Raw genomic sequence first — 26927 nt, 5'->3', positions numbered from 1 at the left:
AACAGACATGCCAGCTGAGTGGCTATTCAACTGAAAATGCCAGTGGAATTTACCAAGAAAGAAAAGGAATGAACTGTATCAGAGGATCTAGAATCCATGGTTCCCAATGGGTCAACGCGCTAGTTATATTTTAACGGAGCAACTGTAACAAAGATTTCCCCCTGGGGTTAATATAGTATTCTAATTCTGAATCTGAATCTGAATCTGAATCTGAATCTGAATCTGAATCTGATATTTAAACAAGGCTGTGATTTAAGTAAAAGTATCAGTGTGGTTTTGGTACTTTTGCTTAAGTTGTAAATCTAGATACTTTTTGCACCTCTGTCAAACACAGCCTTGACCAGTGAAACACACTGACATTTACAAAGGAACAGTTTACCATATTGAATGTACTGAATTACATTATACACAGTGTACAGGTAACAGTAGTCTCTGGAGGATATCAGAGTTCTCATGTTTAAGAAAAAACAGCACGAAGAGCATTAGGTTTAGGAGAGGCCACAGTGCTTTTGTGAGCCCCTCTTGAGTACAGTCCTTTCTCTTTTCCAGTTAACAGTCATCGGATGAGGCACTTGAAAAACCTTTAGAGGACCGTATGTTCTATCTTACATCGTCAAATGAAGGGGACAGAAGATTGGATTTGTTTTTCTTTGCATTTGGCAGACAGAACAAAACTATATCTGATCAGATCTTTGAAGGTTAATCTAATACCACACACACAATTTTAATATTTCATGTCTTTACTGAACACAATTATTAAAAACTCATTGTGCTGCTGAATAAATTACGTGAATCCTTATATTCAATAACTTGTTAAACCTTCTTTGGCAATAATAACCTCAATAAGTACTTCCAGTTGCTGCTGATAAGAATTTTTAAAGCCAAGAAGTTGCGGAAAAATTAGATATTAGTCAAGCATGTTGAAGTCATGAGTCATGAGTAAAGATCTGATTTGAGTCAAACCATGGTGGGATATTATTGGATTTGTCATTTGTAATGTAATAATATAACTATTAATAGTGATGGACAATGAACTCTTGCTTCTTCCATGTTTTCTATGTCTTGTAACAGATGTAAATAACTGACTACTCATCTTCAGTTTATGCAGGAGCTGTGCGGTCAACTTATGACATCTAGTGGTAATAGATGGTAACTACCGATAATAATTACAACCAAACAGTGTCCAGATTTAGGATTGAAACAAAAAAAAGCTTTAAAATGCTTTTAATTCAGTTCATGCAAACAAGACACCCTCCATGCATTCACAAGACACACTGAAAATGCACTTTTAGATGAAACATAACTTTATTTCAAGTCAAACATTTGAAAGAAATAGATATGAATGAAAAACCTTAAAATGAGAAAAGGTGTCACAACCTGCATGAACTTCTAAACCCACCGCTGCAGTGAAGACACACAGGCAGGTTTTGTTGACAGGCAGGATAAGGTGACCTTTATTCCCTGCTGGGCCTTTTGCTTTTCTTAGCATCTTATCTTGACATGCTGAAGGTGTGGAACATGTGATAGAAGTTGGAGAACATGTCATACCTGCATTAACCTCCTGTATGTAGTGGACTAAAGCAGTTATTCTCTGTTTCCAGTGTGAACACATGTCAGTGTTTGAACTACATTCAGTTTCTATGTTTTTCATGGTAATACATTCTAAACAGACACTCTGATTTGTGTCTTAGCTTAGTGACGGTAGAGCAAATATACATCAGTCAGCTTGCAAGCAATGTGGAGCTATAGAGTCTCCACAGCACCCTTTCTGTAGTTTCTTCATTGCACTCCATTAGTGGCACCCTGGTTTCAAGTTTTATCAAGTATGACTTTCAGAATGGTTGAAAGTTGTAATGATGAGGGTTTTAGGTATCCTAAATTAAAACACCATCTAACCTTAAATACAATAAAGAGTAATATTGACTAAGAAAAAAAGAAGTTCCAAATTTGTGTGATGTAATGAACACAGGAGACAACCAAGAATTTGTTGCTCCTTTAAACTTCTCTGTTTTTTTATACAGTATTTGCACCTTAAAATATTTGCCAGGCCTCTGATTTTCTTACACAATCTTTTGTTTGTTTAAAATATAAATACAAATGCACCATCGGTGAGTTTGTGCCAAAGGACATGGCGATTATCTACAGCAAGTGCACTTGAGGACATTTCACAGTTCAAAACATTGCCTCGCCTCCCAAAGACAAAAGCAAAAACACGGGCTTGTGAACAATAGACGTGCAGACTAGATGTTACAGTCTGGTTCGGTTTAGTTCGTACAGCCGAGGATGGAACAAAATTTGAGCGGCGGTTGACCAGGAAGTCTGTAAAACTCAGTGCGTCCGTCTGTTTATTCAGCTTTCTCTTTGGCCTCCACAGCCTTCGCTTGCTCGGCCTCCTCCTGCAGGACCAGTTGTCGCTCCCTCTCCTTCACCAGCTGAACGCCACAGTAGGTCACCATCAAGACAGAGAGGCTGGACAGAGGGAAACCTGAAGACATTGAAAGAAGAACATATTAGGACAGGGTGGGAGGACCTGAATAATTTTGGGGGACAACTTCACAATAACACTGTCCTTATGGCTGTTTATGTTATGCAACAATGTGAAATGCAAAGGCCATAAATTAGGCACCAATTTGTCACCAGCAGTTACGCCATATTCACACTACTGGTAAAAGTGGTCCAAACCCAACTTTTTTGCCCATATGTGATGCAAATACTGACTTTTACAGCAAAAAATATGGCTGTAAAAATAGATTTTTGACAGTTTAATGTTCATTTCTAGACTTATTTACTTATTTGTCATTTGACTTGTTTTAGTTCAACAGTTATCTTAGCCTCTAAAATTGCACTATTATTGTTATTATTGTTATTATATTATCAGTTGACCTCTAGCACAAATATTAAAAAAAAAAAAAAATGCTGTCGAGCAGTGGTTCCCAACCTTTTTTGGCTCTTGAGTCCATTTTAACATCACAAATTTCTGGCAACCCCAGACATTCAAAACTGAGACTTTTTTTTTTTTTGCTAAAATTAATTTGTTTTTGATCATGTTATAGTTTGCTATACTATGTTGCAAATAAACATTAATTTTAGACGACATTTAGTCTATATGATGTATATTATTATGGACGGAGGCAGAAAAGCCAAGTGTAGATTACTGTACAAAGGGAGAATTTAATTTTCCTTGGTCAGGATATGTACAGTCAGTCCATCTTATATTTACAAGGCTGACAATTAATATTGAACAAACAAGAACTCAAACTATGAATTATGAAAGAGCTGCAGCATCTGAAACTGACCACAATGAACATTTGAAAGATAAACAGAACCACAGGGCTTCAGTTTCAGCTTCACAGTTTGTCGTGTCTTTTATGTATTGGGATTGTCTCTCAACTCACCATGTATTTTTTATTGGTACATTTTTAAAATTTTAATTTTTATCAATTACTAGATATTTCAAGCGACCCCATTTGAATTCCAGGCAACCCCACATGGGGTCCTGACCCCAAGGTTGAAAAAGACTGCTGTAGTGTTACCTGGAAAAACTTGATATTTTCTGTTAAAATCATGAATCAGGTCTGTAAAAAAGCTAAAGTGCTTGTTTCTGTTTTTACCTCATATTATTTCATTATTATCAAACTATTGCCATGTTATGGAGGAGCTGTCATGTCACATATATGCAGGTATTATTGTAAAGTGGTACTAAATGCAGTTTTCTTTCACTGGTGATAATCCTGTGAATCCCCTGAATTTCCCATCTTTTTATGCCTCTCTTGTTATGATTTCTAAGTGAAGGAAAGGTGGGTGTTTGAGGCATGTGATCTGTGGAGGATGAAGCCCTTGGGATTCGGTTACTTTTGATGTCTTTAAGTGTTGTTCTCTCTCTGATTTGATCTGACAGAGGAGCCTCTGTTTCACATAATAAAATCTGTTTGTTCCACACCTTTGAAAATCAGTCTTCTTCCCACCATTTTGGCAAAGTCCAAATTGTTGAGGGAGAGGACGTTGTAGAGGACGATGGCCCAGAAGTTGGCAGCATTGAACACACCACGGATCCTACGAGACATGGCTTCACCCATAGCATACTAGAGGAGGACGACACATGTACAATCAGGGATCTGGTTTACATTCAGGTGAGCTTTAGCTACATGCAGCAAGTCAGTTTGAATCAAGTCCACATGTTTTATTCATATACATATCCCTCTGTTTGTTTGAATTTACTGCTTTATTTCTCTTTAATATGAATATTTTTGTACTGATTACCTCCAACATCTCTACCAGTTCCTGCTTTACCTGATTTTTCTCTTAAAAATATGATATCTGCATGGCCCCCTGGTGGTTAATTTGTGTACCAGGATTTGCAGAGATGAAGAATATACCTTCAAAACAAAACTTGCACAAAACTATAGTATTTTTTCACAGGATTTGCTTATTTACTTGAGATCTCTATTAGCTATCACTGAAGTAACAACTCCTCTTCCTGGGGTCCACACAAAAACAAGCGAGACACTCAAACATTATTAAAAACATCTAATAATAAAGTGAAAAAAATGCAAAAAAGTGCAATGTTTATCACAAAAACAAATGAAGCAAGACATTCAAACATTTCTCTACTGATATTAAACAATAATAAATGGATCCAATGGAAGGATTCAAATTTTCTGCTCAGTTAAATACTAGCAAGACCTTTTTTTCCCCACTTTTTATTGAAAGTGAATGTTCAGAATTGTTCAAATATATTTAGCCAGGGTGTATGTAAACCTTACATACATTAGGATTAGGGTCACCAGAAAAAAAATAAAAAACAAAAATAAGGTCCAATATATATATTTTTTATTATTGTTCTGAGAAAAAAGTCAGAATTATGACTTTTTCCCCCCTCAAAATTCTGACTTTAATCTCAGAACAATAAAAAAAATAATAATAATAAAAATAAAAATTAAAAGTCAGAATTCAGACTTTTTTTCTCAGAATTCTGACTTTAATCTCAGAACAATAATAAAAAAATATATACTGTATATTGGACCTTTTTTTTTTCTTTCCCAGCAGCCCTAATCCTCTTCCATAAAACCTCTACCAGTAGCCTTAGATATTTAGTAAATCTCATACTGTACATTTTGTTATTATAAACTTATTCAGCAGTATAATTTCCCTTACCTCAATGGTAGAGAACGGTGGAAGGGAGAAGAATTTCGCCACCCACAGCTCAAAGTTGAGGCCAAAACAGTTGAAGAAGGACCAGATGTAAACCAGCTCACATGGACCGAGCCACAGGGTGGTTATGGCAAAAGTGCAGAAGGTTGCCAGAAGCTCCTTGAAGATTTTATCGTGATCTCCACCGATATAGTCATACACGTACCTGCGAAATATTAGAGATGATGAGAGATGATAATCACTGTGTCAGAAACGTTGTGACTGTCAATACGCCTGAACAAACTGTGATTCATATTTCCTTAAATATATTTTAGATCAGGGGTGTCAAACATATGGCCTGCGGACCAAAACCAGCCCACCAAAGGGTCCAATCCAGCCCATTGGATGATTTATTACACTGAAGATATCAACAATCAAGAGTGTTAAAATCATATTAGTTCAGGGGCCACATACAGAACATTTCAATCTCAAGTGGGTCAGACCAGTAAAATATGATCATAATAAACTATAAGTAATGACAACTCCAAATTTTTATAATAAAATATAACTTATATCCATTATAGAAGGGAAAGTGTACACAGTCCAACCCTCCACAGCATATGAATGACACATGAAAAGCAGAAATAATCAAATGAGCCTTTTACAGACAGTTATTTATGGGGGATCTGTCAGGTCACTAAGGTTAAAAACTGTGGTTTCTCTCATTTATCTTTCCCCAAACATCAGTCTACTCACTTGCACAGCCAGTCATTGATGCCTCTGTCAAAGTGCCTGAAAGCAAAAGGACAGTCACCATGTCAGATAGTGTATTTATTTAATTTGAAGATCATTTTCATATGCAAGGATTTCTCAAAATTGTGTAATGATTACACCCAAAACGGCTTACGTCTCAGCGAACACATAGAGCATGGTGATACATTTGGGAGGCTGAGGAGGGTCCAGGTGGTCCAGAGTCGACACAGTGTTGATGACGCCGAACATCACGGCCGCTTTGACCCAGTCATAGACCAGGTTGAAATAAGCCAGACCGGCTGCGAAGGGACACATGGGAGCAAATTAATGATAAAACTCAGCAGGAACATATTGTCAGGAAAGTCTTAGCTTTAACTGACGACAGCTTCTAGAAAAAATGTTCACATTAACATACTTGTACTGCTGCCATTAAAGAGGTTATTTCTCAGGACTGTTATTGACCCACTATAATTACCTAAATGTTGTTTATTTAAAGGATCAGTGTGTGATATTTAGTGACATCTAGTGGTGAAGCTGCAGATTGCAACCACTGAACACTCCTCTTAACCTCTATTACAGTGGAAATCCTTTGTTAAAACGAGGGTTTTCTTTTGTTTTTTTCTGAGCTTTTTACTTAAAGCTCCAGTACTTAATAGCATTTTAACAACACTGGACAGAAAATTCCATTATAGAGGCACTGAATTCCAAATCCTGTAGGTTGTTTTATCCCATGGGACCTTATACTGTACAAAATAATATTATAGTCGATGGCAAGAGATGTGTAATTTTTTGATCCCGTCATTTACAAAGTCACTTTTTCTTCAGTTTTTGAAATAATAACCCTCAACTATAATCTGAGCTTTTATGAACATCTACATGATCATTAACTTAACCCATAAGGACCCAAACAACCACAGTCAACCAAAACCATCAACTGATCTAAAATGTTTAATACCTGTTGATCCATTAATCCTATCAATACATGTAAATATTTGGTGTAAAATGCAGTTTGTCATCTTTTCATGGTCATCAGATATGACCCATTTGGATGTTCAGAGGCTCTGTAAGGAACGTGAAAACACCGTCATCTTCTACGACATTGATTCACCTGTAAAACCCATCGAGTTTGATCAATGACAGTGGATGGAGACACTGGGTTTATGTTCAGTTAATGATATATCTTGCTGAAAAGATCACTTTTTCTTCTGTGTTCTCAGTGTTTTGTATGATAACCCTCAGCTTTAATTTGAGCTTTTTATGATCATCTACATGATCAGTAAATTAAATATAGTAAAATATCTGATTTTTACTGAAAAACAGCAAAAATACACAGGACAATATTAAAATAGATGGTGATAAATCACTTAAAAAATGTTAAAATAAGGAGAAAAATACATTTGGGAACTGCCACAGAAGTAGCGCTGGGTCTTTATGAGTTAAATTTACAAAAATACCAGATTTTTCACTTAACCATGCTAAATATAGGGAATAACATTTTAATAAACAGTGATAAATCACTTAAGAAGGGTTCAATAGAGAGAAAAATTAATTTGGAAACTGCCACAGAAGTTACTCTGGGTCTTTATGGGTTAAACAAATAAAACATGTTTCCGTTCCTATGTTGTTCACTCACCCAGACACGGGTCAGATAGCTTGGTGACCAGCTTCATGTCACCGGGGATGGTCAAGATGTAGAGATAGTGGAAGAAGATGTCCACCAACAGAATCACCCCCAGGTGCAACAAGGCTTTGGTGGTAATGTTCCACATCTCCCTCTCCTTACGGGCCAGCTTGGTGTTGTTGGCCTGTGCAGTAACAAACAAAAAAGCTCTGAACATTGCTTTTTTATGGAGCTGCAACACATGCGATTCAGCCACAGCACTGGGTTTAAAATCTCACCTGTGCATGAAACCTGTCAAAAGTCATGATGGGTCCAAAGAAGAAGAAGGGGAGGTAGAAGTTGTATTTGAGCAGATCACAGAACGTGTAGTTTCCATCCTTCTTCTCACAGTTCTCCAGAGCAAAACTCATACAGCGTATGATGCTGAACCCACAGCCTCCGTAGAACAGGATGTCCTGCAGGTCGAACGATCCGGTCACCAAAGCTTCCTAAAAAAGACACAGAGTTTACCTTCATGTTCTGTCCAGACAGTTTCTATATACAGCAGAGTCAGAACAGTTTAGAATTTTAACCTTGTAGTTGCTCATCAGTTCAGTTTCAGTTAGTGGATAGTGCATACGTGACTTTAATTTTATTTTGAGGTTTAGCTCAAGTTTAAGTTGAATGTAATTTTATTTTTTAAGTATTATAAGAAAAGCCTTGGTTTATAGAAGCTAAAAAATCAACAATGGAAGACTGAAATAAAAACCAAATACACTTCACAAAACTATTCTCCACTCATTCTATTCTTTTTCACCATGACCCAAAGTGAAAACACAAGCAAATTAAGGAGGAAAAAGAATGTGAAGCTGACTTTACCTAGAATTCTATATCTGTTCTGTTTGTGTTTTTAAGTTGCTTCCTTTATATTTTAGCAACAAAAGTGTTGTCATTTCATTATTTCACCTCTGGTTTGAGTTTTTGTGAACTGTAACAACCTTGCTATACATTACAATAACAATAACAGAAATAATAACAATAACAGTAAGAGGAAATAATGGTCCATAATCATTCATTTCCCTCAATTGTCAGTTCTCAGTCAGTGCTCAGCAGGTTCCATCGAACACACAACTCATCTACAAACTGTACAACTGTTTTAAACACCCCTCACCTGCCAGGAGTTATAAGGCTCCAGCTTAATGGAAGCTAAAGTGCTGAGTCCGGCCGCGAAGCACAGCCATTTCCTCTTGACCAGAGCGACGCTGTAGAGCACGAAGCAATGAGACACGACCAGGGCCATGAAGGTCCAGCCCATGGTGACCAGGACCGCCAAACCACCGTATATGGCAAAGATCAAGGATCTGTGCTGTGGGTAAAGAGGGGCCAGCGTCAGCGAGACGACAACAGGGTATTACTGTAATATTCAGAGTTTCATCTGACAAACATGAAGAGAGGTGTTAGTGATGAAACACTGGGAAATCTGAAACTAAAATGATGAGTTTATTAGAACAGGAACAAAAGAACCACTTGGGGATCGATGGTGTGAATGACAGGACAGATTCATGTTACAAAATGCACAACTTTATTAATGTTACCTTACTTCCATCTATACCAATCTTCATTGTGAGCATGGAACAAGACAGAAAACATGTTTAAAACATAGTCAACGGTTTTAAATATGTGGAAAATATTAAATTATATAATAAGGGAAATCATTTAACCATAGGTAAAATGATTATTTGATTAATTGATTAGTTATTGCTATGCAGTTAATTGCCAACTATCTTGATAATCATCTATTTTGAGTGATTTTTCTCAAAATATTTATATTTTCTGGGTCTTTTCCTCATGTATGTATGACTGTAAAAATCTGTGGAATATAGACCAACCGGACATTTGAGCACCTCGTATTGTGCCGTATTGTCATTTTTCAAAATTTTGTGATGATTTACCAACCAAAACAACTAATCAGTTAATCAAAAAATAATCAACAGATTAATCAACAAAAATCAGTCACCATCACATTCCATAAAATGCAACTTGTGCTCATGCATCTATTATAAATGTGGTGAATCTCATTGAAAAAAAATGCTAAAATACTACAAAAATCTTCTTTCATAATGGTACACTTTCATTTAATGCACTAAATCAGATATTAAATGTCACACACAGCCTTGACTGATGCAAAGCTTGAGTTCATACAAATTCACACACCTACAGTCGTGGAAAAAATTATTAGACCATCAAAAGTCATCAAAAACAATGGTTATGCTATCAAGTACTAACTCCTGTGTGTATCATGTGATTGAAACAGACAGAAAAGAAAACATGGAATGCCTAAAAGCACTGTTTTTGCCAGTACAATGCCATAGATATTGATGTAAGAATTTAAGTGATTTTGGTTATTATCAAGAAAACCATGGAAAATGGATAGATATCAGCTCTGAAATTAAACTCTTAAGAGCAATTTTTGTTGTTATCATTATATTTGTCCAAACTAATGTACTTTTAAAATGAACAAGAAACTGAAGAAAACAAGGGTGGTCTGATAATTTTTTTCTGCAACTGTACATATATTCAGTTCAAAACAGACATAGGATGCAGTGAAAAATACAGCATGAGCTCATTGACATTCGCAACATCTTTCTCTCTCTTTGACATAAACACATTCACGCACCTTTGGAGCAATGAGGGAGAATATCTTGGCAAAGATCACATGACCGGCGAGAGCAAAAAGAATGTGATTGCGGAATGTAGTGAACCACATAATCCATTCGAAGTCCGCAACATCCTGTGGAAAACAAGACGCATCTCTGTGTTTGCATGAATTTTTTTTTAAATTTGCATTGATTGTGATTTATTTTAGATATTTTTTTTAATGTTTGTAAAGGTGCTCGACAAATAGAGTTTTATTCACTTGCTCTTTACGGCCATTACTCACCATTTTCCTGCCAAAGTAATGCCATCCTGGTTTCACACTTTCTTTAAAGGCCTTTCTGTTTACGTTCTCTAAAGAAAGAAGAATAAAAACAGCATGAGCACAAAACTGGATTCAATAAATTATGCATGAGTGGAGAGACTATAATCAATGAAATACTAAGATTATAACAGTGCGTGGCAAAGCTTCTCAGTTGAGGAGATCTGCGTCAATTTGTTTGCTGGATTATTCACAAAATGAGTTTAAGGTGTAAAAGCACATCAATCCATTTCATACCGCCAAATATTATGTAATACACTCTGGGGCTTTCTATTTTTGAGGTTGTCACCTACTTTTATATCATCATAATCTGTTTTTCTGAGATTAATTCACTGCATAACTGTGGAAAATGCAGATATATAGAGGAGATAAAAAGAATTTCAACAAAAATATGATGTATGATAGTAAAAATAAGAATGGAATAACAGAGATATTCACTTCACAGCTACAAATCAGACCGGCGTGCAGCTCCTCCAGCTTTGGCTGATTACACTAATGGCTCTGAAAAAGGATATGAAAATGTGAGGGTCAGTCAGGGAAAGCCTCTTACTTCTGGGAACACGGCCAGATTTCTATTACCAGTATACACAGCTACTGTAAGCATTACGAAACACTAGAGTGGGCAGCCTTAAATGTCCATTTCAAGACAGAATAAAGAAGATAAACAGTACAGGAAGGAGACAGGAAGGAAGGAGTTGGGATTAAAAGATGGGTAAAAACATGAGTGACAGCGCTGATGGTGACAGACAGTGACATCGGCTGAAACACACTCAGTCCATTCATAACATGTGGACACACTCAGTAGAAATTTACACATAAACATTTGGCATTTTTCCACAGTTTTTCCACTTTTTTGGCTCAGTGTGTCATCTTGCTTAAATATACCCGTCGTTAAAAATAATTAGATCATCATCAAATTATGTTTATATTAATAGGAGCAGACAAGAAGTCCTTAAGGGAGAGGTCCTGTTTGAGATGTATTCTGCATGTCAAGTGACTTTTTAATTTTAAGATTTACTCAGATTTCAGGTGTTAACCACAGTAAGGTTGGCTTGAATATGGGAAAGGTGTTATTTTATGATGCTATAAGTGTCTTTTTCATGATTGATTTCATGATTTGGTATTACTTGTAAGCATTTCTTTAGTTTTGTCTTGCTATTTCACAATTCTCAAGCTTATTTTCTTTTTTATTCAACCATTTTATTATAATTCAAGTTTTTTATGTGTCTTTTTCATTATTTATGGCATAACTTGAAGGCATTTATTTATTTTTTCTTGATATTTCACAGTTCTCAACCTTATTTTCTTCTTCATTCAATCATTTTATTATAATTTAAGTTTTTTATGTATCGTTTTCATAATTTATGGCATTACTTGTTAGCATTTATTTAATTTTTGTCTTGATATTTCACAGTTCTTAACCTAATTTTCTTTGTTATTCCATCATTTTATAATTCCATAATTGTTTATGTATCTTTTTCATAATTTATGGCATTACGTGAAGGTATTTATTGAATTTTGTCTTAATATTTCATAGTTCTAAAACTTTTTTTTTTTTGTTATTCCATCATTTTAGTCTTCTAAAATTGTTTATGTATCTTTTTCATCATTTATGGTACTACTTGTAAGGATTTATTTAACTTTATCTTTATAATTCAGAGTTCTGAACCTTATTTTCTTTTGTATTCAATCATTTTACTTGATGGTTCAAAGTCTTTATTGCTGTATACAGACAAACTTCACAGCATAATTGTTAGTTTTGCATTTCTTGTGTCTCCAACAATTATACAGTATATCAAATAACAAGTTAAAAAAATAAAATAAAATACATAGTTTTAATTGTAGAGACATATATAAAGGTATAAGAATATCAAACAGAAAGGATGTTTCTGTTTGATATTCTGATGATGATATTTACAATAAACACAGCAACTGTAAAGCACTTTGTAACTCTTTAAAATGCATGATATAAATACATAAGTTATTATTCTACTCTGACTTCGCGAGATATAATCTGATTTCCAATACATGTCCACATAAACCAACTCCAGCTTTGTGTCAATGGATTTTAAACAGCGTGTGACTGCGCATGAGGAGTATGTATGGACGTTAGATATTTCTAGACATGTCATGCACTCACCACTTGAAGCTTCAAATATCCAACTGCCTGCCCATATCAAGGCTACGCCGAGCACTGCTGTGTAGAGATACAGCTCATATCTGGGGAGGGCAGCCTTGATCCCCATGGTGAATCTGTACATAGGAAGCCCAACGTGTTGAAAAGCAATCAGTCACATACACCCATATTACACCAACACATCTGACATCAACAAGCTGTATTTAAATTGCACATAAAGATTTTAAGGGTGTTTTGATGGCTGAAAACAAAAAAACAAAAAAAAACCTTGCTGTTTTCTTGCATGATGCTACTTGGTAATGACATCCAATAAATAATCCACTGTTTTTGGAGTATATTACTTAATACAAACAGCATTCTGTTAAACAAACAACAAGATATTTTCAGTTTTTCAGGTAGGAGGGTTTACTCTTTGGCTATTGTTTTGCTTGTTCTGGAGAAAAGGCCAACACATGATTTATTTTGACAGGAAACATTGAGAACTCAACAACAAACTGACAAACTGGAAGTGTATATGCTGTAAATAACTGTGCCAACTTGCAGCCATATTAAAGCTTTATCCTTCAATGTAAATGCTGATTAATTCAACATATTCAATGCATCAACATAAATCAACTTATTCATGTTGTCAAATAGAGACCAATGCATTTTAATGAGGTGACATTTTACTAATAAGCCTGCAGGATCGACAGGGCAGTGACTTAAATAGTACTGCAGAGAATCAGCATCGTCAGCTGCGCAACCCTACCTCTCCTTCCTATTATAGCCCTTGCAGTTGGTCCTGTTGTACAGCTGCAGTGCTATGTGATCTGAGAGGCGCTGGGGATTCACTTCACAGAATAATTAGCACTGACTGGAATGACCAAGAATGGTGCATAGAGTGAAAACACACTTTAAGGCAGGATAGTTCGAAAACAGCGCACTATGTTGTGTGTTAGTGTTTGTTTTTATGTGTGTGTTTGCATTGGCTCATGTCGGGCACTTTGAGTTGAAGTTAAAGTTGCTGCACCACCAAGTCCCATGTACCCCCTCCACCCCCCCACCCCCCTCCTGCCAAGATGTAACCATGGTTAAGCACCCCAGCAAAGCGTCCTGCATACAAATTTCATGTTCACTCTATACACACACACATACACACTCTTAAGTCTTTTCATGGACTTTTATGGTTAATATGCGTCTCTAGAATAAAAAAAAAAAACACATTGTTACTAACCTTGTATCCGCTTCACACTGTTAAGATGATGTTGCCAGGGTCTTCAAATTACAAAACAAATAAAAGGAAAAACAGGGGTGGCTACAGCGGGTTTTCTAATTCATCCGTCTTGAGGGGGGCTTTGCCGCTGCCGCTGCCTGATCGCCAGCCTCGGCCAGTCAGGATGTTGCGGACTCAACGAAAGGAGGAGGAGGAGGAGGGGGATATATTTATCCTTCACTACTGCACCGCAGTGAGGGGTGGTCCACAGCGCGCCCATCAGACCTTACTGGAGCGCAAACGGACTCAGAAACACTGGTTAAAATATGGAGGAAAGAAGCAGCAGCAGCAGCAGCATAGACAGAAGGAAAAACACTAACATAGTCTATATATGTAAATTAAAATAGAGTTTATTGGAGAGAAGGTGCAAAAATCTTCAAATTATAAACAATAGAGTCACATGTTGAATTATCTATTTATGTTTCGCTTTGCTTATAAGTCAATATTGACCAGATGCTTTGTTGCTTGCCAAATGAAGTGATTTTTTAAGATAGTTTTCTGTCCTATTCTCCATCATAACATCATTTACACTCATACACTTGCATAGATTTTATGTGCTTTCCTCTGCGTGTTTCTTTGAGTCTCCCACGCACACACCAGACCATAAATTGGTTCATTTGACGCCAATATGCATGTGAAGGATGTGAAGCTTGTGCTGCATTTCAGCATCAGAGAATGTGTGGAGCATTTCCAACTTCTGACACTAGGTGGCGCTCTCGACCTTTTAAAGTTAAGCGCAGAAGTAGAAATAACGCACATATCTGTAACTTTAACTATTTGCTTGGATTGTTGAACATATCCGTCAGGTTCCTGGGGACGTATAGAGTTGTTTTTCACCGTATGCAGCCACCTAAAGTGTGGTATGTCTAAATGTTCTTTTTATGTTGATACTAAAGAGCTGTAATTTGTTGCTTGTGCGCAACAGTAATTATAGAGCAGAGGAAGCTTGAGAAAGCCGCGTCCAGCAGCTGCATGGGTTGAGCAATGTAGTGCGGGAGTTTCTGTTGCCTGCCTCAAAGAATACATCACAAAACAAACCGCCCCCTCCCACTCCGAGAGCCCCCGCTTCAGATGCAACTCAAAATACATAAAGCCTCCATGTTGCACGGGGAATGTAGGGACACAAGACATGAACTAAAAGAGTTAGTGACTTTTGACGTGGTGTAACTTGCATGTTTTGGACCAGAGCAACTCTCCGACTGGCTTCCTAGTGTTTTTAGCGTAGTTTCAGACACGGCCTCATATTTTGGATGATCGGAGCTTTACGGCTAACTCGCTAACCAAGGCTACCTGCTAACTTTAGCTAGAACGCGATTCAGCGTCGGTTTTTTTTTTGTTTTTAGCCGTATACACTGTCGTTGTTGCTCATAAAAATAATTTGCAGCGATGATATTTTGCGGAGAGCCATAAATGACAGCCACTATCTGGCTTCCATTCACCACCGTGCTAGCTGGCTGGCTACCACCGCTGCCACAACACTTTGCCTCGGACAGTTGCCTGGCTTCGTGGGCTAGCTGGTCATCCACATCTTAAAACAGCTAGCTAACATTAGCTAGCGAACGAAGAAAGCGCGCTAGCAGGAATACATTGTGGGAAGGAAAAGAGGAATAACCACCCGTCTAAATGGACCACATGTCCATAATAACCCAGGTTTCCAACCCCAAGGAGGAGGAAATAATATCCTTTAACCAGGAAAAAGGTAAGGAATAATCGATTGTTGGTAGTGAACTAGTTGTAGCTAGTGCTAGCTGGCTAACTACTTTTCTCTACTGACGTTAGCTTTTGGCTCACACCTGCTAGCTATCTAGGAAAATACAGCAATTAACTGTGCATGATGATTATTTTAAACTAGGAAAAGCAATAGATGATCGTTAAGCAACTCTTGTGTGCAACAAGTTTATATGGGCGGCCTTGTCCTGAATAAGTTAGTAGAGTACCCTAACATTTGTTTGCTGCGCGTTTAGTAGTAGGAGCTCACCGCTGTGCATATGAATTCAACCAGATTAACTTTAACACGTTTAGTGTAAAGTTGTCACCCCCAGATGTGCCACATATTTCCTTCTTTACTATTCGTGCATTATATTTTTGGGTATCTATTTCGTCTTATGTGTGCATAATGCTCGACAGGTCGGTCACCAGATGCTTAAAAGTTTGTGGTGGTTTGGTCTGAAGTGGTAGCAAAAAGTTCTCCAGGACGAATAAATCGCTAAAGCATGCAAATGTCACTGGGAGTACACTGATTTGGAGCTTTGCAGTTTACCTTGTTTTGCCTTTGTGCTTATCTGGCGAGGTGTCTTATCTCAAATGATAATAACACGTATAGCTAATATCTTATCCTGCCTATAAGTTATTTAAAGTCACTGCCTGAGTATGCTGTGTGTCCATTTTCTATTTTAAGCACTAGCATTAATTGATCCCTATCTCAGACACAGTCAGTCGACTTTTGGAAATTATTGCTGTTGTGAGGTATTTGTCACTTGAATTTTGTTGGACTCTATTCTTAATTGCTGGTGTTGTTGTTGTGAAGCACTTTGTTGTTAAATGTCTGTCTGTTTGTGGTTGTACACATGTGATAGTTGCCACAGACACAGACTTTCCAAAATGATAAACTAGCATATGTGGAGAGAAGAGATAAGATTAATGCACCTTCTTCTTCACTTACATGTGTCATTGCTCTTTATTTCTGTAGTCACTCCTTAACATGCTTGACAGTGGAGGTCAGGACTCTGCCTTCTAGACTCCATTCATTGCCATTCCTCAGGCTACTTTGACAGTTTCCGGGTCACCCAGACCCACGGGATGTGTAACAGTATCACAGCTCAAACCTCACTTGTCAGACCATTAGTAATGTGAGAACTTCGGCCTTCTAAGCACAACAATACATTTGCCTCTTAGGGTAAAATGGTATCCCTAAATTATGTTCATGTATTTTGTGTAAATAAAATGTTCCCATAGGGAAACTATCACTGCAGGCAGGGTTTAACCGATGTTGTAATAGTGATTAAAGAATATGTAGATTCCATTCATTTGTAGTGTTATAGCAATACACAAAATCATGGTTTTCAGTCACAATTTTGTTTGGACATCACGTTTCAACAAAAAAAAGCAACAGGAAAACCATAATCGTAAGGATAGATGTCTTCATTTATTTTTAACAGACAGTAGAGCAAGTTACAGTTCACCTTAGAATTGTGTAATCTGCCCTGAGGTAGCTGGTGTAGCAGTAAAACAGTTAACATGTGTGTTCTCCATGTGTTTCAGTACACATACCCTAAATCCTCCGACACCATCCTTGGCTCATCCACAGCTCACTCTCCATTGATGTTGTAGTTCATGGGGAACCTGAAGTTTTCCCACACAGCTGATCAGAGAGAAGCAAGAGGGTGTTCGACCTCCTGTGTGTCATTTGTACTCTCCATATCGTTACAGCCCTGTCAGACGTCAATCAGCTTGAGCTAAGCTTACCATGCCATATTGCTAACTTGCTAATGGTTTCCAGCTGAAGGTTTTTGGCTGGTTTATTAGACTTTGTTCAGAAGGACTGTCACATATTCTGCATGCATAAAGCCATAGCACCTGTATATAATGGTTCAGGATAAACACACATACCTTTACACCCATTTTCATTTCTTTTCATATTGTTTTATTCATCTCTCAAGCAGCAAAGCAAGCAGCAAGAAGATTACACAGATTACAATCTGCTTGAAAGAAGCAAGCAGATTATAGAGATTACGCTGCAGTGATTCAGACTGTACTAACATAGTTATTTGACTTTTTCTTTCCTAAGCTTAATTACATTCAGTGTTCTAACTTTGGTGGTTGGAATCGTCATTGTGCTGGGAAGTGAGTCGGAGTAGCTGGAAATGATTAGTACCGAAATGATTATTCAATTAAGTGGTTTGTTCATTGGAAAACATTTCAGCTGATGGTAAAAAAAAATAAATAAATTGAGTCACTTGATTTTGTCAGTAAAGTGCTTATAAGTTGTCGCTGTGACGTGTTTGTGTAGCTGACACTTGGCAGAGTCATATTTGTTTTTGTATTGTTCTCATGTGGATAAGATTTGTTGTTTAGTGCTATTTAAAGGCTGTAATCATGCCGAGTTTTTAGGAAATGCGTTGTCATATTTTTGTACCCTTTCTAATAATTGCGCTCATGTTGGATGAAGATAATACTTCTCGTGAAACCATACGATTAGTAAACCCGGTGTGTAACTCTCCTGTTTGGACGGCTCACACAATGAACTGTGGTGTTTTTGGCTGCTTCTTGGAAATCACCCCATTTGCCCTTTACCAAGAGTCGCCTGTGTGAGTGACACAGTAGATGAAGAAGTAGATCAGTACTGTTATTGTTTTTTCTCTTCATGAATTGTGGGACCGTCTGCTGTTTTTCCTAGAGGCATAGCACGGAGGGAAGATTTTCTGGGTTTACAGATACGTCTGTGTATTCAGTCACAGTCAAACCGCACAGTGGGTTTCTTAGCTCTATGCCCAAAAATAAAACACAGATGGGATTCGTCCTTATCATTAGCATATGATAAACAATTTCTGCTTTCAGTGAAATGTAGAGATTGGGTTATTTTATGTTGTCCTCCTGTTTCCATGTGTTATATGATAAATTAAAGGAGCATATAATGATGTGAATCCACACAATATGTACAGTAGCGAAATATCCACCCCTACTGATTAGGGCCGGACAGTTAATCACATCAGAATCTCAGTTTCATCCTATGCTATTACATAATCGCAAAGGACTGAAATTCAAAGGTCCTGATTCAGGTTGATTTAAGGTGATTTAGTTGCAGAAGTTGACACTGGCGACACTGTAGATTTAGCAACACTGAGAAGAAATTAATACAAAATAAGGAAACATACATGCCAAAAAGAAGATCACTATGTTTGTGTTTGGCTTATTTAAGTTGGTGCGTTTGTTCTGACATTTCTACATAAGTAATTTGAGTGTTTTCCTTGATAGCCAAGCAGGTCTCAGTCTCAAAGTTAAATCACACACAGTAATCCCAACATGACTTTTTCACCACATCATGCAGCTGTTGTCCTGAGGAGACAGATGACTCAACATGATCCACATATAAACACTGCACCTTTAGTTGTAGCAGCAGTTCAGTGGATGAACACTGGTCACTTAGTGAAGCATAAGGAAAGCTGACAAGCATAATCGCATAGCAAAAACAGAGGAGAGGTGAAAGTGTTTGAAGTCACTTTTTATTTGAGTGGGTTTTCATAAAGTAATGACTGTAGAGCCATAATATGACATCTCAAGCCGCACATAGTTTTCCAGTCCTGTGATACCCTTTGTGGTGAGTATCTACATGAGACTTTTGGAAACAGGTTCGATTAAGTGTCAGAAGTAGAAACTTTATGCTGGAATATCACCTTTCAAATATCCTTTTAAAGAACAATATTTACATCTCTCATGTACTCATATTCCAGTAAATCCAGATAATAATCATAATTCCAATAAAATAATGATCTGTAGTAGAAAGTGCAATCTATGATGAACTAGAAGCACTCGGAGAGTGCAGACCTCCGCCAAGGCTGATCAGTGGCCCCCCCTGTGGGCCCCCCCCCACGCCAAAGAGGTTATGTTTTTGCCAGGGTTTGTTTGTCTGTCTGTCTGTCTGTTTGTCTGTCCGTTAGTGTGCAACATAACTCAAAAAGTTATGGACAGATTTTGATGAAATTTTCAGGGTTTGTTGGAAATGGGCCCCCCCCACCCCCGATCACCACCAAAATTGTATCATTTCTTCCTTATCCCATTTCCAACAAACCCTGAAAATTTCATCAAAATCTGTCCTTAACTTTTTGAGTTATGTTGCACACTAACGGACAGACAAACAGACAAACAAACCCTGGCAAAAACATAACCTCCTTGGCGCAGGTAAATATTGTGGTTTTACATGTGCATAGGGGGTCAATTCAGCTGTTGCAGTCGGTCAGTACTTTACAGTACACTTGAAAATTGAGATGAAAAAGATCTCAATCCAATATGTGGTTTGTAATTGTGATTAAAACTTTTGTGATACGATCTTTTGACATGGTCACTCAGCTCCCCGTGCAGCCTGTCCCTGTTCCCAGAAGCAGCCTGAGAGAATTTAACAGGTAGTCTTACAGTGCTTGAACAGGCTCCAAACAGTCTGGACAAAAAGTGACCACCTTTGCTCTCTTCACACGCTGCTGTATGACATGTGTCTGCTGTGTGAACACTGCCAAGCAGCAGCCTAAATATAGACTGGCTGCCCTGTTGGCCAGGGCACTGCTGACCTCAAGGCCAAATATAACTTCTTACAGAGATGACAATGATCAGTATTTCATTCTTTCAGTTATACTGGGCATTAATTGGAAAACAAAATGTATATCAGATGACCGTACTTATATATTAAGATGTAATGATGATTTACAATGGCTAATATTGTAGTTTAATGTTTTTCCACAAATGTTTTTCACTAACTTTCTGGCAACAGTTTTGTCCTTATTTGCCCTTAATGTTAGACATAATATGAAGCTCATCTGTGACTACAGTTAAGACAGTGATATGCCATGTTTATGGGACCTCATTGCTAAAGCATCTATTTTTATTCTTCCAGGCAAAGTCAGGTCAGTGTACTGCATGTGTGCAGCTAAAGTAGGAGAAAAAGTGGGCTCTATGGTATACACAAATGACTATTTTTACTGGCAATATTTACTGGTGTGACTACTTTTCATAATGTTATAAGAGTTGTCTGTTTTGTACGTTTGATGTTCCCTTTGGAGTTCATATTAAATAAAAAGGCATTGTGAATGTTAATCTAAATCTAAATCATGGGTTACCAAACTTTTAAAACTCAGGACAAAAAAAGACAAAGCATTACATACAATTAAAAGTGACATGGACTCTGGCGCAGGCAGAGAGGAGAAGATATGATCTGCATGCTGGGAAATAACACAAAAGTACGTACAAGCTCTTAGTTTCCCCTTTACTGTGGTAGAAAGCTTTCTAAGATTTACACACCAAGTGGTAGTAAATCTACTCTTGACAGTAGATAGTGTCATAACAAGAACAGGTCCTTGACCCTTAATTTGGGATAATCAGATCAACAGTTATCTGCCCTGTTCAATGTCATTACTCTGTCTACTGGTTCTGTTAAACTATAACTAAACTGTATTTATTGGTATTCCATAAAACAACCTGAGTTCGATTTCTTAGGACAGTGTCTCTTAATGATGCATACATGTCCAAAGTTTGATGCAGAGCTAAACTTAATATGTTTTCATCTTGCAGAGTTTTAACATTCCTCTACTTATGGTTTGTCTTTTAAGTGGCGAGGTTGCTTGCTGCCTCTGGCAACGACATGATCTACAAGCAACTACACAACATCAGACTTTTTGAAGCAAACTCTTTCTTTTTTAGTGTGCAAATGTGTGGTTGTATCTTCAGTCTGAGGCTTAAATCCTTCACAGCAGATTCAACAAATAAAATCACTTAACTGCATGAGCTGAGTGTGTTTACTGTATATTGACATGCGGAACTGTAGTCCGCCAAAAGACTTCTCAGAGTGTCAAGACAAATGCTGAGTGCACCACAGACTGCACTGCTTACAGCAGGCAGTGTGGGAGTGATGAAGCTTGTCAGTGTGCTGGGCTCAGTGGTAGCTCTACAAGTACACAATTACAAGATGTGCAACCACAAACCCACCCATGGGCTGAGGACACAACTACAAACTCCTTGTATAGAGAGAGAGGTGGTTGGGCCTCTGGATGCTTTTCCTGGTCAGAGCGGCTAAAGGGCTCCGACTGATGATTTGTAGAAAGTCTGTGTGCGTTGACGGCCTCGCCTTCAAAAGAACTGGAGCTAATAAGACCAAGAATAATCACATTTACCGCAGGGAATATTTTCTGTCAAATGATCACACATTATACAGGGTGTCCATAAAGTCTATGTACCGTTCAACAAATTTATTACAAAAACAAATGAATAAACAAATCTGTGGAAATTATTACAATATCAAAAGTAGACATAGAAGTTTTTTGCTTGATTTAATACACCTCTATATGGGTCCATTAGTTGCACAAAGCATGTCGAGATGGTACTGGATTTCTTGCCATGTTGGCTGTAACATAGCTTCATCAATGGTGTCAATGGCATCAGTGATCTTTTGCTTCAGGTCGTTGAAGTCCCACATCTTTGTTCAATACACGATATCTTTAACATAACCCCATAGAAAGAAATCCTGGGGAGTCATATCTGGTGGACAAGGTGTCCAGGGAATTGGGCCATCCCTTCTAATCAACCTGGTCTGGAAATGTTTGATTTAGGAACCCACCAACATGCAGTCCTCAATGTGGTGGTGCACCATCCACCTGGAAAACGATGGTTGGTTGTAGGTCATCTGGTTGTGGCGCTATATATTCAGTCAAAAGGTCAAGGGAAACATTTGCAGTAATTGATCTCTCATTAAAGACGAACAGACCAATGATTCGATTGCACCTGATCCACAGTGTGATTAAAAACTTTGATAACCACTGAGTACATACAACAAATCTGATAAACATATGTCATCAATTGCTTTTGTAATACATTTTTTAAATTGTGAAGAGACTTTGTAGACATCCTGTAGTAAAGCCTTGAAGTGAACTATGTTACATTATTACTGTCACAGAGAGTCACACTAATTTATCACAACAGGATGGACACCTGCAGGTTTTTCCATAAACTATTGTGTTCAACGCTCAGATAGTGTCAGAGAGAGATCAGCGTCTCACACTGTCAGCTACAAATGTAAACAAATCATTGTAGACCATGCTGTGACCTAAACAGGAAGTCCCCTCCCTCATTGTGAAGTAACATCTGCTGGTAAAACTTCTGTGTTACATGTTTTTAAATCACCCTGGTTTCCAGCGTACACTTTAGTGAACTCACTCCTGTCAGTTGTCGAAATAGTTTCCATCACCGTCAACACTGCAGAATTGTCATGGAAAAATTAGAACTCGGATTGGTATGAATAGAGACTTTGATACAAACACGATTAATATTGCACATCCACCTTGAAGCTTTATTCATTTAAACTCCTTTAAACCTCTCACTATAGTGCTGCAGTAATCTGTGGATTATTTTCACAATTCATTGAGCAGGTGATTGGTTTATAAAACCCATAAAAATGTCTGTCATTCTTTCCCAAAACTGAAGACGATATTCTCTGATTTGTTCTGTTTGGTCAACATCCCAAAGGTTTACAGTTTACCACTATACAGGAAGGAAGAAATAGAAAAAAATAAAAATGTGAGAAGCTAGAACTTGAGACTCTTTTTTTTGAACATCTTACAACATGCCAGGGTTTTGCCATGCAATACTTGTGGCAGTATACACATGCTGTACATCCATTTAACCAGAAGAATGCCAGCTAAAAGCTCAACAAAACCAATTTTGAGAAAACGGAACACAACTCAAACAACAAACACTTAAATGGGCAAATATCTAAAACAAGCTAACAGTCTGAGACCAGCATGTCATGAATAACCCCTTAAAACAAAAACCAATGTGACAAACTTTGCACTGCTAAGCTAACACAAAGCAGCAACAGTATTATTAGTATTTCTCTACCACTAAAACTCACTAAAGGAGCTAAAAAAGTGCAAAAATAAAGGTTGCATCATGAGGCAGTGATTAAGAATTTTGTCATACCTCTGCTGTTTTCTGATCGTTACTTGGTTTTATGTGAGTGAAGCTTCTACAAATGGCAGAATTCATTGTTTTGTCTTATGGTGAAATGATTCAGACTAGAAACAAATGGTCCAGGGTTTAACAGCTTAATACTTTCATTTACTGCTCCATAAATCTATAAATCAGTTCTCGAAATGGCTGCTGGTTAATTTGATAACTGACATCTAATTAATTGCTACAGGTCTACCTCATTGGTTAATTTTTAGCCTCACGTAGGTTTGTGATGCTATATTTGTCCTGAACCATCACAGTTTAGATGTTAGAGTTAGCAGGCCATGTGCAAAGATTGATGAATGTACCGTGACTTCTGTGTACCTTAACCCCCTCCCCTCATGCACTGTACCTGACAGATGTGAGTGATTTATTCAACTCTGCCCCCTTTGCGTGGGGATTTCCTGGGGTTTACTGAAGGTCTTTGTGCTTGAATCGATAAAACAGCTGGTGGTAGTGGTGAGTCAGAGGAAGCCACAAACAACTGCTTCATCATTCTAGTTTTACTGTACGGTGGCACTGAAATGACGAGATGAAACCCAGTTAAATGAAAAGGAAACATGCTGAATAGGTTTATTTTTAGGCTTAATATGACAGAAGTCATCATCTTGCAGTGTTGCTCTCAAGCGGTTACAGCACAGAGAACAACGTGGTTAATTTGCCTTTAGGGTAAATTCGCAAGTATGTGAGTAATGTAATGCTGCAGCAGTATCTACAAACAAATCTCTAAATCAGTTTGTTACTCTGGTATGTGGTGGTTGTTGCAGTGTTATGTGAAGTTTGGTATTTTCCAGTGAACTAGGTCAGTTGGTGGCTGTTTTATACTCTGGAAACATTGGGCAGCATCAGGAATTTCTCCAGCATACTGTTTCATTTCTGTTCTCTGCTAATGCAGTCTGCCACTTTTGTTTTGAGGCTTGGGAATTGAAGCGTAGGTTTAGTTTAGTGATTTTTCTTTTACCTGTGTGTCCAATTGTCAGATAGTGTAAATGGGGGTTGAAAGTTCACCTCAGTAGATAATTATTTTTATTATTAAAACAGGACTGTTTTTCAAGAGCAAAAGCTGAGATGATTCAGTATTTCTAAAAGTCAATCCAAGACATTTGCCTAGTAAATATCAAACATAAATGGTATTAGCAGTTCCACGCAGGTTATAAAGTTAGTTTTTAAGCTTGCCAAATGTTACAATGCTATGTACTTGTTGATAGATCAGTTAAACTAGTGAAGATTGATAGATGATAATGATAAAAGAAAATGTTCTGTATTTAACACGTCTTCACTCTGTCACTTCCTGAATATCTCAAGTTGGAAAACATAATTTTAAAGTCATCTGAAAGTCATGGGAAATTGAATAACACTGTGACTGGCTTCATGTTATCAGGCTTGGCCTGTTTTTTTTTGGGGGGGGGTGTTTGGCATCAAGATAATACATTTCGTTGGAAAATATCTTGCTGTGTTGAATTAAAACTAATTGGTATTTCAGCGGAATGTCAGAAGTTTGTTGTTTAGTGAATGCATTATGTTCTTGGCCATTTTTGCGAGAAATCATTTGTATTTTTTGTCAGCAGAACACTGTTGGTGACAAATGGTCGGAGGGTATTCGTTTAAGGTCAGGAGGACAATATCAAGATGCCAAAAGACATGACATAATGCAGTTTTTTCTTTGCTGTCCTTCAGTTGCAAAAGCATTCTTGGTCTTTAAGCCGAGGGGTGAGCATGGGGGACTAATGGGTGGAGAGGAATGCAGCCTTGTATAGGCTCTGCAGGGTCTTGGGGGGCCTCCCACCACCTCCCTCCCCTTGTGCACGTCCAGGCTGCTTCAGTCACTCACCTGCCAGCTGAAACATGGGAGGGAAATGTAAGCAAGCTTTCAAAATGGAGGTTCATAGGCCAATCAGGTTGGAGGAGGCACGGCAGGGCAAAAGAAGAAGGGGAGGAGCGTGCAACTTCCAACTTGTCACTATTTATAAAAGCTCAGTGTCTGATTTAGGCCCTGCTCCATGGTTGTGGTATGAGAGGCAATTTGCAATCAGATCTGAGCATGCTCTGAAGTGTCGCTATGTGTGACTGATGAAGTCACAGAGCCTGTTATTTCTCTGATCAGTGCTTCTGCCAGGCCTTGTCAACAAAACCATCCCTAATGCCATCTGATCACTCTGTCAAGATCTTACCTATTGTCATTCAGTGTGGCTCACGCCGTTGGATAACAACATGCTAATAAGCTCATCAGAGTTGGACTGGAGTTTAAGGTGTTTCAATATATTTTCAACAGAATGCAACGGTACCGTTTATAGTAATGTAGTTTGATGTTGCGTTACATAACTGGTTTGTTCTGCTAAGCTGTGCCAGTGTTTGCATCTCCACTCTCTCATGGTCTAATTTGTCCTGCCACAGTTTCATAATGAACTGAAAATATTTTAACACCTCTCGTAACATAAAAGAGCTCTGCAGTTGTGTTTATACTGGTGTTTGAACAAGGCATCTTTGGAAAACCAGGATTGCTGCATGGTTAGAGCAGGCCAGACATCTGTGGACACCAGCAGTTCACTTACGTCAGTGAAACCATCTGAATGTTCACCTTTATTTACTTTATTTCCATTGAGGCAGGAGAAAAATGAGGGCTAGGCCTATATGTTGGAAAGAATCTGGACATATGATACATTCAGTGACGTAGGGGTTATTATTCCACATATTATGATATATTGTGAGACGTAAGCAGGTTGAGAGAAAAATTAATTCGAGGAGTCAAATGGTGGAAGATAGATAATGCTACTCTCAAAATGAAGTGTCATATGTCAGAATTGCATGTGAATATTTTGTTTAAAAATCAATACAGAATCAGCTACATATATCAGTAATTTCTTAAACATCACAGAAAGTAATGTACATTAAAATCGAGTAATTAAACATTTTAAGCCTTTAAGCACCAAAGTCACCATATTGCAACAAGCAACGTAATTGAATGAAACTGCTTTTTGAAATCTTGATATCAAAATAGACAAACAAAAAAACCTCTGGCACATAAAGGGTTAATGGAGATAGTGGTAAGGATCACAATAAATGCACCTCCATGCAGTCACAACCTGAACCACATCAACCCACAATGTGAAGTCTAGTTTTCTATTTACACCATTAGTAGAACTGTTCTGTATGTAATGATGTAATGTGTGAAACTGGAGATCATGTGACAAATTAAGATCATCCCCTGCATGTCTGTTTTTAATAAAAGTGCTTGTGACATCTCACATGTGGCTTTGACTTAGAGATGACATTTAGCCCACTTTGCAGAGAATACCGAGGTATGGTTTTTGCTTTGTGTTGCCCAGCCCTTAGTCACAGTTACTCACTCATTAGAGCGACATCCACAGCT

The 26927-nt window shown here is 37.8% G+C and overlaps 2 protein-coding genes across 6 annotated transcripts in view; one reads left to right on the top strand and one right to left on the bottom strand.

Moving 5' to 3' along the window:
• Positions 1-1283: 1283 nt before the first annotated feature.
• On the bottom strand, positions 1284-17434 carry hhatla (hedgehog acyltransferase like, a). Of its 4 annotated transcripts, none has more exons than XM_030160241.1 (13): positions 17120-17434; positions 12601-12713; positions 10425-10492; positions 10161-10274; positions 9079-9099; positions 8655-8849; positions 7783-7992; positions 7517-7688; positions 6038-6182; positions 5887-5922; positions 5155-5356; positions 3941-4082; positions 1284-2485 (listed from the first exon to the last, which is right to left on the bottom strand). In XM_030160241.1, exons 1-13 carry the CDS (start codon positions 17137-17139, stop codon positions 2346-2348), a joined length of 1578 nt encoding a protein of 525 aa, XP_030016101.1. In that variant the 5' UTR covers positions 17140-17434; the 3' UTR covers positions 1284-2345. The 4 variants fall into 4 exon arrangements, with proteins under 4 accessions (XP_030016101.1, XP_030016105.1, XP_030016104.1 ...); XM_030160245.1 differs by lacking the exon at positions 17120-17434 and adding an exon at positions 13811-14150; XM_030160244.1 differs by lacking the exon at positions 9079-9099.
• LOC115437120 (CTD small phosphatase-like protein) overlaps positions 14594-26927 on the top strand; it is a 24746-nt gene continuing 12412 nt past the window's right edge. The window contains exon 1 of one of the 2 annotated variants that reach the window (XM_030160247.1): positions 14594-15548. In XM_030160247.1, the coding sequence (XP_030016107.1) occupies positions 15473-15548 (76 nt within the window). In that variant the 5' untranslated portion in view covers positions 14594-15472. The remainder of the gene's footprint in view (positions 15549-26927) is intronic. The other variant, XM_030160248.1, reaches the window with a different exon arrangement.

Source organism: Sphaeramia orbicularis, chromosome 17 (assembly GCF_902148855.1).
Source record: "Sphaeramia orbicularis chromosome 17, fSphaOr1.1, whole genome shotgun sequence".
Classification (NCBI taxonomy): domain Eukaryota; kingdom Metazoa; phylum Chordata; class Actinopteri; order Kurtiformes; family Apogonidae; genus Sphaeramia; species Sphaeramia orbicularis.
Note: the sequence above shows the minus strand (reverse complement) of the source record. Positions and strands in the feature narration are given on the sequence as shown.